The following is a 13,086-nucleotide window of genomic DNA, read 5'->3' as shown; positions in this document are numbered from 1 at the left end:
TGAAGGAGATGAGCCATCTCACCCGGCCACCCCTCCTAGTCCAAGAACTGTATCATGTCATGAACTTCTCCACTCATGGACTCAATAAATATCGATTGAGCACCTACTGTGTGCCAGTAGGTGACTGGCGTACAGTGATGGACAAGTGATGGTCTTGCCTTTACGAAGTTCAAAGTCTGGTGGAGAGGTCAGATATAGAAGGAGGAATTCCCACGAGATGGATGCTACGAAATACGGAAGACAAGGCGCTGGGAGAGCGTGTAACAGCAGACTCAACACAGCGGGTGTCGGGGAAAGTTCTTTAGGAAGCGACATTTAAGGAAGACCTAAAAGATGAATAGGGTTGGTCCGTCAGGGGATCAGGAGAGCAGGACGGTGAGCATTCACGTTCTCTGGAATCATTTGTTTCTTCCCTCCCTGTCCGCCCCGGCTCCCCTTTCTGTAATAATTTTAGCAACTTCAGTTACTTATGGCTAATCTCTCTGATCAACCTCTAGAAAAATAAACACAGGCTCAGTCTGCTTGACAATAACATGGACCCAGAGGAGAAAAATCGGCTGCATATATCCATTCTGCCCAAACAAGATAGAGACTAGGGCACGGAGGGGTTATTTCCGCAAGACTCAGCAGGACCTGGCTACTCCTTGGGCATCCACGGAGCTGTGAGTTTCTACTGCTTCCAGGGCCCCATGGGCCCTCGATCCAATGGATCATCCTCCCCGCTCTCCAGGAAACATTCCCAACCGCAGGGTGCTATGAACTGTAATGCCCTCAACCATGTGTAGGATGAAATAAGTCCAGGGCTGGAAAGATCCTCAGAGATCACCTAATACAACATCATAATTTTCAGATGAAGCAGCTGAAGCCCAGCAAGGAGAAATGGCACGCCTAGAGCGAACGGCCTGGGTTTGTGATCTGGCTCTACTACCTTGTACAGAGTATCAAACCTTTATGAGCCTCAGCTTTCTCATCTCTAAAATGGGGATAAAATAGTGCTCTGCTCGAGTCGTTGTGTGAGGTTTAAACGAGAAAATAACTGAGAAGCACTTATTGCAGAGCCTTGCATGTAGAAGGCAGTCAATAAATATCAACTATCACTGTTACTATGTCACCCAGCTATTTAGTAGAAGGGCCATAACTAGAAGCCACAGCTGCTTCACTGCCCATCCTCTGTATGATGAGGCCTCCTGCTGATGTAACCCTTCCTCATGCAAATGTAACCCTACGGGTGCTGGTGTAACCTTGTCCCATGCAGGTGTAACCCTACAGGTGCTGGTGTAACCCTTCTCCATGCACGTGTAAGCTTTCAGGTGCTGGTGTAACCCTTCTCCATGCAGGTGTAACCCTACAGGTGCTGGTGTAACCTTGTCCCATGCAGGTGTAACCCTACAGGTGCTGGTGTAACCCTTCTCCATGCACATGTAAGCTTTCAGGTGCTGGTGTAACCCTTCTCCATGCAGGTGTAACCCTACAGGTGCTGGTGTAACCTTGTCCCATGCAGGTGTAACCCTACAGGTGCTGATGTAACCCTTCTCCATGCACGTGTAAGCTTTCAGGTGCTGGTGTAACCCTTCTCCATGCAGGTGTAACCCTACAGGTGCTGGTGTCACCCTGCCCCATGCCTTCTGACACCCAGCCGGCACTTGGCCCCTTCTCTCTAGATTCCCCAAAGGAAAAAAACTCTGAGATGCCGGTGCCTCTATACAAACAGCACTACCCTCCAGCATGCTGGTGGTGGCATCACGAGCGTGGCGCTCTAGCCTTACCTGTGGCAGGAAAATGAAACGGTGGTCACCACATCCAGCGAGCCATGCTGCCTGCAATGTCGGTGGCAGCCCAGGTGGCCCACCGACCATACAGCTCCCTGCTTCCGGTGCCCACTTACTACCTTTCCTTGACATTTCATGATTCTGGCCCTGACCCTGCATCTCCACACTTCTCCCCGCCAAGGCAGCAGCTCCCTCCTTTGCCACAGGGCTCATCTGTGCTCGCTGACAATAGATTAGGGTGATTTTCTTTTCTTTATTAGGCAGTGACTACAAATCTCCTGGGTTCATTAGTAGCTGGATAATTCTCCCAGATTTATTAGCTCAAATTGCACTTCCTCCTTCACCTCTTCTCTTCAGATGGCATCTCTGCTGTCTCAGCAGCCGACTGGGCTTTGCCCAAAGGCCCTTAATTCTTCACGTCCTTTATCCAAACTACCATCAGTCTTGCGGAACAATGGTTCCTGCAGCCAAACCCGCAGGCTGACTGGAGGACAGAGACTCCTCCCAGACTAAAGAGCGGAATGAGCACAGAGAATCTATACCTGTCCAGTGCAGTCCCCACCTGGAAGTGCCAGACAGGACCGTCAGGCCAGCGGCTCACCTGGGCAAGACCATTCAAGGTGCAGACCCTTTTAGTTATAAGGGAGCTGACGCCTTTATAATGAAGTGCTGATCTCCATGGATACAGTCAGTTAGCCTCTAAACAGACACGCCAGGGCTTGGGATGCTAATTGCTTTTCCAGCATACGCAAAAGAGACCTGTGATGATCATTAATCATTTAATAATGTGGCAGATACGGGTAGCCGATCAGCACACTCATTTCCTCTTCTCCCTGGACACATGGGACGTGATGTTTCCCCATCTCACTTTCGGTAGGTGTGAGTATGTGACTAAATTCTCGCCAGTGGGATTGTGAGGGGAACTACTGTGTGCCGCTTCCAGGCCTGGCCCCCAAAGCCCTCCTGTGTCTGAGCCTTCATGTTCTTCCCCATCCTGGCCTCTCAGAGGACACATTAGAAGCTAGAAGCAGCCTGGGCTCCCAGAGGACCTTCTGGAAGGCTGCCTGATACCAGGAACACACTTGGGGGCCTTCAGTTGAGTGAGAAATACACATCTACTGTGTGAAGCCATGGGATTGGGGTTTATCTGTTAAAGCAGCTGGCATTGCCTACTGGATACAAAGCGTTATCCATCGCTATTTTTAAATTTTACCAACATTTCTTGAGATGGATATTATTATGCACATTTTACATACGAGGAAACTGAGGCCCCCAAGAGCATCAGGGCGCACAGCTAGGAAGCTCCCGAACTGAGGATTTTCACCAGGTCTGATGGACTCGAGGACTGGTTTTTACACACCAGCTTCTTTCTCCCATTATAAAGCTTCTTAATCAGGACTCTCAACTTCAGCCATGTGGTCTTGCTTCTTTCAGTTGGAAAACTCCAAATAGAAATAAGAAACACATCTGAACACTTCATACCATTAAGATGGCTATTATCATAAAAACAAAAAATAATAGGTTTTGGTAGGATGCGGAGGAACTCAAACCCTCATGCATGACTGGTGGGAATAAAAACGGTACGGCTAGAAAGGAGTTTGGCTGTTCCTAAAAAAGTAAGCATAGAATTACCATATGATCCAGGGATTTCACTACTAGATATATACCCAAGAGGATTGAAAGCAGGACTCGATCAGGTATTTGTTCACCTATGTTCACTGCAGCACTATTCATAATAGCCAAAAGGAAGAAGCAGGGGGCTTCCCTGGTGGCGCAGTGGTTGAGAGTCCACCTGCCGATGCAGGGGACGCGGGTTCGTGCCCTGGTCCGGGAAGATCCCACGTGCCGCGGAGCGGCTGGGCCCGTGAGCCATGGCCGCTGAGCCTGCGCATCTGGAGCCTGTGCTCCGCAACGGGAGAGGCCACAACAGTGAGAGGGCCGCGTACCGCAAAAAAAAAAAAAAAAAAAAGGAAGAAGCAACATAAGTGTCCACATGATGGAAGAAGAGATAAATCAAGTGTGGTATATACATAAAATGGATTATTATTCAGCCTTAAAAAGGAAGGAAATTCTGACACACAGAGACCCCTGAAGACATTATGCTAGGTGAAGTAAGGCAGGCACCAGAGGACAAGTATTATAATTTCACTTACATGAAGCACTTAGAAGAGGCAAATTCATAGAGACAGAAAGCAGAATGGTGGCTGCCAGGGACCGGGAGGAGGAGGGATAGGGAGTTAGTGTTTAATGGGTATAAAGTTTCAGTTTGGGAGGATGAAAAATGTTCTAGAGATGGATGGTGGTGACGGTTGTACAACAATGTGAGTATACTTATTGCTACTGAATGAACTTTTGAAAATGGTAAATTTTATGTATATTTACCACTATAAAAAAAGAGTTAAAAAAAGAATGAAGTTCTGATACATGCTATGACATGGATAAACCTAGAAAACACGCTGAGTGAAATAAGCCAGACGCAAAAGGACAAACATTATGTGATTCCACTATTATGAAATATCTAGGATAGGCAAATTCATAGAGTCAGAAAACAGATTAGGAGTTATCAGGGCTGGGGGGGAGGGGGAATGGGGAATTACTGTTTAATAGTTAAAGAGCTGGGGCTTCTCTGGTGGTGCAGTGGTTGGGAATCCGCCTGCCAGTGCAGGAGACACGAGTTCGTGCCCCGGTCCGGGAAGATCCCACATGCCGCAGAGCGGCTGGGCCTGTGAGCCACAACTACTGAGCCTGCGCGTCTGGTGCTTGTGCTCCGCAACGGGAGAGGCCGCGACAGTGAGAGGCCCGTGCACCACTATGAAGGGTGGCCCCCGCTCGCCACAACTGGAGAAAGCCCTCGCACAGAAACGAAGACCCAACACAGCCAAAAACAAACAAATTAATTAATTAATTAAAAAAATACCCTTCCTTATTTAAAAAAAAAATATTTAAAGAGCTTCTGTTTGGGGTAATGAAAAAGTTTTAGAAATAGGTAGTGATGATGGCTGCACAACATTGTAAATGTAATTAATGCCACTTAATTGTAAACTTAAAAATGGTTAAAATGGCAAATCTTACGTTCCATCTATTTTACCAGAATAAAAACGTTCAAAAAACAAAGAAAGCAACAAATCTGGATAAAGGCAGGAACCAATTTTCGAGGTCACTCATGCATCTGTGTCCTTTGTGTCTTTGCAGAATAATTTTCTTGTTCACCTTGCTTTGTCCCTTATTTGGTCCATCTTTGGCCTGGACTCTTGACCCCTTACCTTGGCCAACCACCAGGACCTGCCTCCTTCTCGTTCCTCTCCAGATCCCTGGCCAGGTGCATATCCAGGTTCTCAATTTACCATAAAAGTTCTCATGATTTGGACCCTAGGAGCTGACCCTCTGGCTGGGTTCCCGCCTTAGCCAGGTGCCTTCAGGTGACCCATTCCTACCTGTTCATCAGAGGTTTGTACCCCTGATGGGACTGACCCCTGACCCATCAGAACCAGAAGCAGGGACAAGAAGCTGTTTCACGGATCAAACCTCTGACGCTAGTACAAACTACGCCAGATTCTATTTCGAAATAGAGATATAAATAAAAGACCTGTATATTTGTTTGCTGTTCGCTATGACTGTCTGCCCTCAATGGCTACCAACTTCCTGTACGTGACTTCTTCCTTTGTTCTGCAGCGAGTCTGTCCCTGTTCCTGGGTCTCTGCCCTCTTGCTGAAGTGACTCTCACATCTGTCACACACCTCACTGAGCCTGGGCTCCCACTGGACCCCCAGACCTGGCTCTTCCCTGGACCTGCGGAGTTCCTCCCCAGCTCTTCCCGTCATAGCTGCAGGATCCTCCCAGTCAGCCTCAGCTCTCCTGGCCCAACCTCTCCTTACATCAGTCACCTCCGTCACTCAAAGCTCAAGGCTGGCACCCTCACTCTCCCTGCTGGCCAGACCCCGACAGAAAGAAACTGTGCTTTCTATAAGGTCAAAATGAATTGATCGTTTAGAAGTTTGATGCATGACGGCTATTTCTGTCCCAGCTCTTGAGATGGATAATCAACTGATGGAGTCCAGAGCAGTCAGACAAACCCATTGATTACAGATGCCCTAAATCAATCGTGTAACACCTGGTGGGACAGAGGTATGAAGACCTGACCAACTCCTCAGTAATTACTAATACCAGCAAACCCTACAATGGTTATGCACAATAACTGAACTACCTAGTTCTAGTCATTCTCTGAAAATCAATAAAATGGCATTTTAGGAGTCACTTTTATAGGTCATTAGAGGCTGGGCGGCAAAATAAATATCTCCTGCTCTTTTCAGTACATGGGAAGCACAAATAGGACTTTTAAAAATAATACCTTCCCTTTACTAAACTTGTACTGTGAGTCAGTTTCTGTGTGGGTATTATCTACTGAGGCAGGTGTTATTAGCGTCCAGCAGCTGATGAGGTCACTGAGGCTCAGAGAGGTTAAGTGACTTGCACAGGATCACACAGCTGATCGCTAGTCAAACTGGAATTCTTAGTCATGTCTACGAATGCCAAAGCCCACACCTTTGTGCTAACTCTCAAAAAGCTAATCTGAGTGCCCGCTGCATCACTGTGGCAGAATTCAGAGAGATGGGACGTGATGGGGATCCTTGAGGAATTCAGAGAAGAAATAAATAAAAATTAAAGTCTAGGTGGCATCTGTATTTGGGGAAAGGGACTGGAGAAGCACAGAGGCTCACTTATGAACCTCTACATAAAGCCCTTAATGCTCTGGCCCAAGACTCCAACAGCAACTGGGCAGAAAGAATGGACTTAAAAAGAGTTTTTTTACTCCTCATAGGGTCTGTCCCTTCCAGAGAGCCAAGGCACTAATGAGAAGCCTCCAGCGTGTTCTCTCACTGACTGATTTTTGCAACAGCTCTGCTTCTCTTTTCTTGGCTATTACTCAGCCATCATCATTCATGCAGTTACTTTTCTGATTTCCTCTTGCAAACTTACAAACCGTGTGAATCCTGTTAATTCCAAGTTGAAAGAACTCTCTGACTGAGGCACGCTCCCAAAGCTCATCTCGTTCTGTGCCCACCCAAGAAGGACAAAAGCTCTTTGAAAGCTGAAAGTATCGGAGTGTTACAAAAAAAATACAGTGCCTTAGCATACGGTATTTGTTCTTCTCTTTCTGGCTTACTTCACTCCGTATGACAGGCTCTAGGTCCATCCACCTCACTACAAATAACTCAACTTCATTTCTTTTATGGCTGAGTAATATTCCGTTGTATATATGTGCCACATCTTTATCCATTCATCTGTCGACGGACACTTAGGTTGCTTCCATGTCCTGGCTGTTGTAAATAGAGCTGCAGTGAACATTGTGATAAACGTATTTTTTGAATCATGGTTTTCTCAGGGTATATGCCTCTAGAGGGATTGCTGGGTCATATGGTAGTTCTATTTTTAGTTTTATAAGGAACCTCCATACTGTTCTCCACAGTGGTTGTATCAATTTACATTCCCACCAACAGTGCAGGAGGGTTCCCTTTTCACCACACTCTTTCCAGCATTTATTGTTTCTAGATTTTTTGATGATGGCCATTCTGACCAGTGTGAGGTGATACCTCATTGTAGTTTTGATTTGCATTTCTCTAATAATTAGTGATGTTGAGCATCTTTTCATGTGCCTCTTGGCCATCTGTAATGGGATCTAAAAAAAGAAATGGTACTGATGAACCTAGTGGCAGGGCAGGACATAGACATAGAGAATGCACTTGAGGACATGGGGTGGGAGGGGGAAGCTGGGGTGAAGTGAGAGTATCATCGACATATATACACTACCAAATGTAAAATAGTTAGCTAGTGGGAAGCAGCTGCATAGCACAGGGAGATCAGCTTGGTGCTTTGCGATGACCTAGAGGGGTGGGATAGGGAGGGTGGGAGGGAGACACAAGACGGAGGGGATATGGGGATATATGTATGCATACGGCTGATTCACTTTGTTGTACAACCAAAACTAACACAGTATCGTGAAGCAATTATACTCCAATAAAGATCTATTAAAAAATGCAATGCCTTCAAACATATAGTACTTGGCAATTTACAATGCAGTTTTCTTTATCCTCACAACAACCCCGTAAGATTTGATTATCCCCACTTTACAAAGGAGCAAGCTGGGGCTCAGAGAGGCAACGTGACTCCCCCAAAGTCACACAGTGAGTATAAGGTAGAGTGGGGACTTGACCCAGGTCTCCTGACTTCACAGGCCAGTGCTTTCTCCACAAGATTCCTCATCACAATCATTATTACCATGTTTGAGAAGAGGGAGTGTTGGGTTGCAGCGTGGGTGACGCTTTCTTAAACATCTCCAGGCCAAGCAACCGCGCATTATTCTCATTACCGTCCTGGGAACTTATCTTCCAAAAGACTAGCCTCCTTCAATCTGCAAAGACACCCCCGCGACTCCTTGCTGCCCCGCTCCTTCCTCCTCTGCTGCCCTGGCTAACTGACATGGGGGGTGTCCCTGGCAGGTGGGCACAAGGCAGATGGCCCCTGGCTTGCCTTTTCCCCCCTCCTCCCCTCTACTTCCCAGGCTCCCCAAATGGAACACAATTGGAGTTTCATCTCTCTCTATTCTTCTGCTAATTTGCTGGGCTCCCCCAGATGCCTCCTTACATTAGGCAAATGCTTTTGCATTGCTCTGGGAATAGTCTAATCCTTTTCTACCCTTTTCCATGTTAATGCTGTGATTTACAACAGCAGTGTTAGATAGGAAAAAATAAATAAATAAGCAAACAAAGACGTTCCTTGTGCTTTACATTTTGAGGGGTAGTGACTGGGGAGGGGGCGTGAGGGGGACATCTGGGGCTCTAGCAATGGGCTATTTCTGGATCGGGGTGCTGCTGACACAGGTGTGCTCACCTGGAGAACGTTCATTCAGCTGTGCACATATGATTTGTGTGGCCTTCTATATGTATGCTAGACCTCTGGAAAAATTCCAACAATGGAACAGGCAGGTTTGTGGTGGGGCAAGCCTGCCGTGGAGGGAGTCCCTACACCAGAAAAGCAGCTATACTGGATTCTTCGAGGGGCCTTTCAACCCTGAGAGCAAAGGCCTGTAGGATGCTGCAGGGGGAACAATTCCACAGCAGCCCAAAGAAAGGGCTGTTCACGACACTACAGCTGGACAAGAACAGGGACCACAGAATCCCAGCTCGTCTCTTTTGGAGGCATCTCCTCAGCCTCTCAGGACGTTTCAGGAGTCCTGGCCCCTAAATCCCAGAAGGGACACTGCACAATCACCTAGCTTACCCTACCACCTGTGTTGGCCAAGAAAGGCTTAACTTCTAGGTAACCTTTTCCATTTTAAGATTCAAGAGTCATAACGGTGAGGCTGAATTCTGCTCCCCAAGCACAGCAAGGATCTTGCATTGATACCTGCCTTACATCTTTTAAGTAGGTTACGTTCATGAATGGCTACAAATAGACAAATGAATAATAATTAACTGGCACACCCATTCCTGGCGCAGTCCATACGTTAGAAGTCACTCAAATCTCCAGGTATGTGAAGAAGCTGTTGCTCACCCCCGAATGTTCTTTCCTTCTTTGTTTGTCTAGGAAAAAGCCTACCTGTCTTTCAGGGTGTAGCTTAAAGGCCCCTTCTTCTATGAAGCATTTCCTGCCCGCTCCAGGTAGAGCAAGCGACCCCTGCTCTAGGGTCTAAAGCATTTTGTGTACACGTCTCATAGAATTTGCCACTATGCAATAGGACAGGTACCTTGCAATAGGTTTTTCCTGGGCCGGCTTGGTTTCTTATTCCCATTGTAATCCCGAATGCCTGGCCAGGCTCCTGTTACATCAAAGCACGTCTGGATGAAGGGGCTACTTAAATGATCTGGATATCTCGTGCATTTATAAAATAAATAAGGGCATAAACTAATTAAGCCTCTTCTCCGAATGACTGTTTATAACAGCTCTATCTGTAATAGCCAAAAACTGGAAACTATGTCTCTCCATAGGTGGATGGTTAAGGAAACTGGTACATCCACACCAAGAAGTACGACTCGGCAATAACAAAGGGCAAACTATTGATCTATGCAACACCTTTGATGAATTTTGAGGGCAGTACTTTGAGTGAAAAAAATTAACCTCAAAGGTCATTTACTCACGACTCCATTTATATAAAATTAGAAAATTTAGAAATAGAGAACAGGGTAGCAGTTGTTAGAGGTTAGAGGTGGTGGGAAGAAGGGAAGTGGGTGTGACTATAACATGGTAGCTTGAGGGAGATCTTTGCGGTAATGAGATTTTGTATCCTGATTGCAGTAGGAGTTACACACATCTACACAAGTCTTAATAGCTTTGATATTTTGATATCCTGGTTTTGATATTTACCGTAATAATGTAAGATGTAACCATTAGAGAAAAATGGGTTAAAGGTACACGGTACCTCTCTGTATTATCTTTGCAGCTTCCTGTGAATCTATAATAACCTCCAAACAAAAAGTTATAATTTTTTTAAACCTGTTCTCTGAGGTTCTTTCTACTCTCTAACTGAGTGTGTCTATACTTCACACCAACCTTTCACATCTCTTAATGTTTTACAATTTCAAAATACACGCAGATTAAATTACATCATTTCGAAATGATGGCAACTCCATAACGTAGCTGTCCTTATGCCCATTTTACAGATAAGGAAAACAAGGCTCAGTGCTTGTTGAAGGGTACACAGATGGTACATGGCAAAAATAGTGCTCCAACCTGACTCAATAAAATTTCTACAGAACTGTCTTCTCAGCTGCAAAACAAGGGGATTTGGCAAAAATGGCCTCTGGACGTGTATCCAGTTATAACAATTTTGTACATAGGACACGCATACATCTTGTGCTCTAGCTTTCCTACTTCTGAGCCAGCCAGCATAAGGGTCTGGCAGTGTAGAGACTGGACTGCAGGCCAGTAACTGGACCTATAGAGGAGAGCATCCATCAGAGGGCTCAGTGCTATGCTGCTGGTGGCATCTGAATGGAGGCATTAGATTCCCCAAATTTCCATCCTCTCCAGGCTAAGAATTGTTGTGATGAGAATCCCAGTGGCTCCTGGGTTTCCATGTTTCTCAGATGCCTTGCCTCTCTGGCTGGCTTCTGCTCCTCTGTTCCATTTCCCTACTTCCCATCTCCCGGCCTTCATTCCGTCACTCCCCACTGACCCTAATTAATGATACTCTCTATGCCAAGGAGGTGAGCTGTGAAAATGTCTTACCAGATTAGTGAAGATGTATGTGTAATAGGCTGACACCATCCCTAGTTCCGCTGCCTGCAAAGGGAAGAGAAGGAGATTAGAGAGGAAAATAAAAACCTGCTGGAAGTGCATGAGCAGGGAGGGCTCCAAGTGTCCGCCCTTGGTCTGGCCCACTACCCTTCAGCACCAGTAGCGTAGAACATCTTGATTGATTGTTTCTTACATTGCCCTCGGCCTTGGAGGACGGAGCACAGAAACCCTGGCCTCTAGAGTAAGGTCCCTCCCCCTCCCCCCCACACCCCACCCCTGCAGTGACACTCCTAGTAGCTGATATTCTCAGGTAAAACACATGCCCATGGATATAACTGGGTATTCTGGAAACCAAAGTGACTTTACGGGAAATGAAACAAATAATAAAACAGACTATAATAATTATCCCCACGACCATTAACAATACCAATGGCTAACACTCACTCACTGTTCAGCCCACACCAAGCACTAGAAAGCATTTTACTCGGGTTAACTGGACGAGGTAGGCACTATTACTCCTCCACCACCCCCACTGACAGCTGAGCACTGACAGCTGAAGCACCAAAGGCTGTGCAACTTGTCCAGAAGATCACGCGTCTCATAAATGGAAATGTCTCATACTCCCCTTGGAGGGCTATGATATTGATGGAACTACTGACACACTTCTCTTAGGGGCCGAGGCATAGATGGCAGAGCGTCTGTGGGCTGTAGGCAATTCCCAAATTAACTCCACCCCTAGCGGGATGAGAGTGAGTGAGACTCAAGTGTATTCTTGAATCTGCAGTAATGTTGGAAACAGGTGAGTCATCTGCAAACTTTGGTCCTTTATGAGTAGTGAGGAGCGAGTTGCCTGGGACGTGCCCTTGGTCACAGCGCATCAGCAAGTCTCAGCCCACGGTTGAGAGCTGTGACTTCGGAAGGGTCTCTTTTTGTCTGATCTTTGTAGCCATCATAAATGCCCCTAAGCGAGCTTCCCTGTCGGCGTGCCTGGCTTGGAGTGTGACAGGTGCTATAGACGCTGACAAGGAGATCACGGAAATAATGAGCCCAGCTCTCCCCAGGGCCCTCATCCCTCCTGACCGTCGGTTAGATCTGCATCATGTAGCCCACAGCCCTGGGCCCCTGGGAAACCGTTTGTGTCATGACTACTGAGGTGCATGGGAGGAAAATACAAGGCCAGGGATGATTAGATTTTCCCCTTACATCGTGTTGACCCCCCAAGGCACTCTAATAATTTTGTGAGCATTCTCACAGGAACCTTCACAGGCTCCTTGAAGGATAGGCCAGGGTAATTATATCACTGCCATTCCAATAGGAAACAAATGTCTGGGGTGAGATTACACGGGGGGTCCTGATGGAGCCCAAGGACCCTGACGGGAGGCTCTTCCTTCTTCTAGCAAAGCTACATTGCCTCCTCCACTTCCAAGAAGATGGTGGGGCATGATGCTCACCTCTATCCCTTCCTTCCCCCACCGCTGTCCGTGCCTCTCACCACTGCCTAGGCCAGCGAGAGCTCCCAGGTTACACGGATGGGCTGAGGGCAGGGGGCTGGGAGAGGGCACCGTCAGATGGTTAAAAACCACTTTGTGAAAGCTGATGTCCTAAAAATAAGAGACAAGAGATCCTTGGTTTTTGAGACCTGAATTCTGGGTAAACATGGAGTTCGCTGACAGAACAGCCGCTCAGTGAAGTAGGGGATTACTCTGGAAATCTTCCTGAAATCAAGAGGCAGCGGAGAGCTGTCTAGCTCTGGGGCCAGGCTCAGGAGTACACACCAACACTCCCAGAAGCTCCGTACATCTTCTGATCACACTGCTTCCCACACTGAGTTCATCCTCCCTGAGGCCCCTCAAGGCCGGCTTGTAGCCCCGTGAAAGAGGAGTCTGGAGCTCCAGGGAAACATGTGGACTGAGTCCAGGATGGATGCAGGGCCGGCCTGCTGGGGCTGCTAGGAATTCAAATGGGAGCAAGGTTTCCCAAAACCTCGCTGGTCACTGATGGATTTGGTTCCAAGGTCACAAGGGCTGAGTCTGACAGGTGGCCTCAGGAAAGCCTGCACCCAGCAGAACCATTTGCTAATAAT

At 47.1% G+C, this 13,086-nt stretch overlaps 1 protein-coding gene across 7 annotated transcripts in view; it reads right to left on the bottom strand.

Moving 5' to 3' along the window:
* GRIK4 (glutamate ionotropic receptor kainate type subunit 4) overlaps window positions 1–13,086 on the bottom strand; it is a 446,784-nt gene that overhangs the window by 128,301 nt on the left and 305,397 nt on the right. For 6 of the 7 annotated variants that reach the window (XR_009564976.1, XM_060304197.1, XM_060304201.1 and 3 more), the window contains one exon: window positions 10,995–11,048. The exons of the other annotated variant lie outside the window; for it this stretch is intronic. Coding sequence is in view for 5 of the 6 variants with exons in the window: in XM_060304197.1 (XP_060160180.1) it covers window positions 10,995–11,048 (54 nt within the window). In the remaining variant the exon portion in view is untranslated. The remainder of the gene's footprint in view (window positions 1–10,994; window positions 11,049–13,086) is intronic. 7 annotated transcript variants of the gene reach the window in all.

Source organism: Globicephala melas, chromosome 8 (genome assembly GCF_963455315.2).
Source record: "Globicephala melas chromosome 8, mGloMel1.2, whole genome shotgun sequence".
NCBI lineage: Eukaryota > Metazoa > Chordata > Mammalia > Artiodactyla > Delphinidae > Globicephala > Globicephala melas.
Note: the sequence above shows the minus strand (reverse complement) of the source record. Positions and strands in the feature narration are given on the sequence as shown.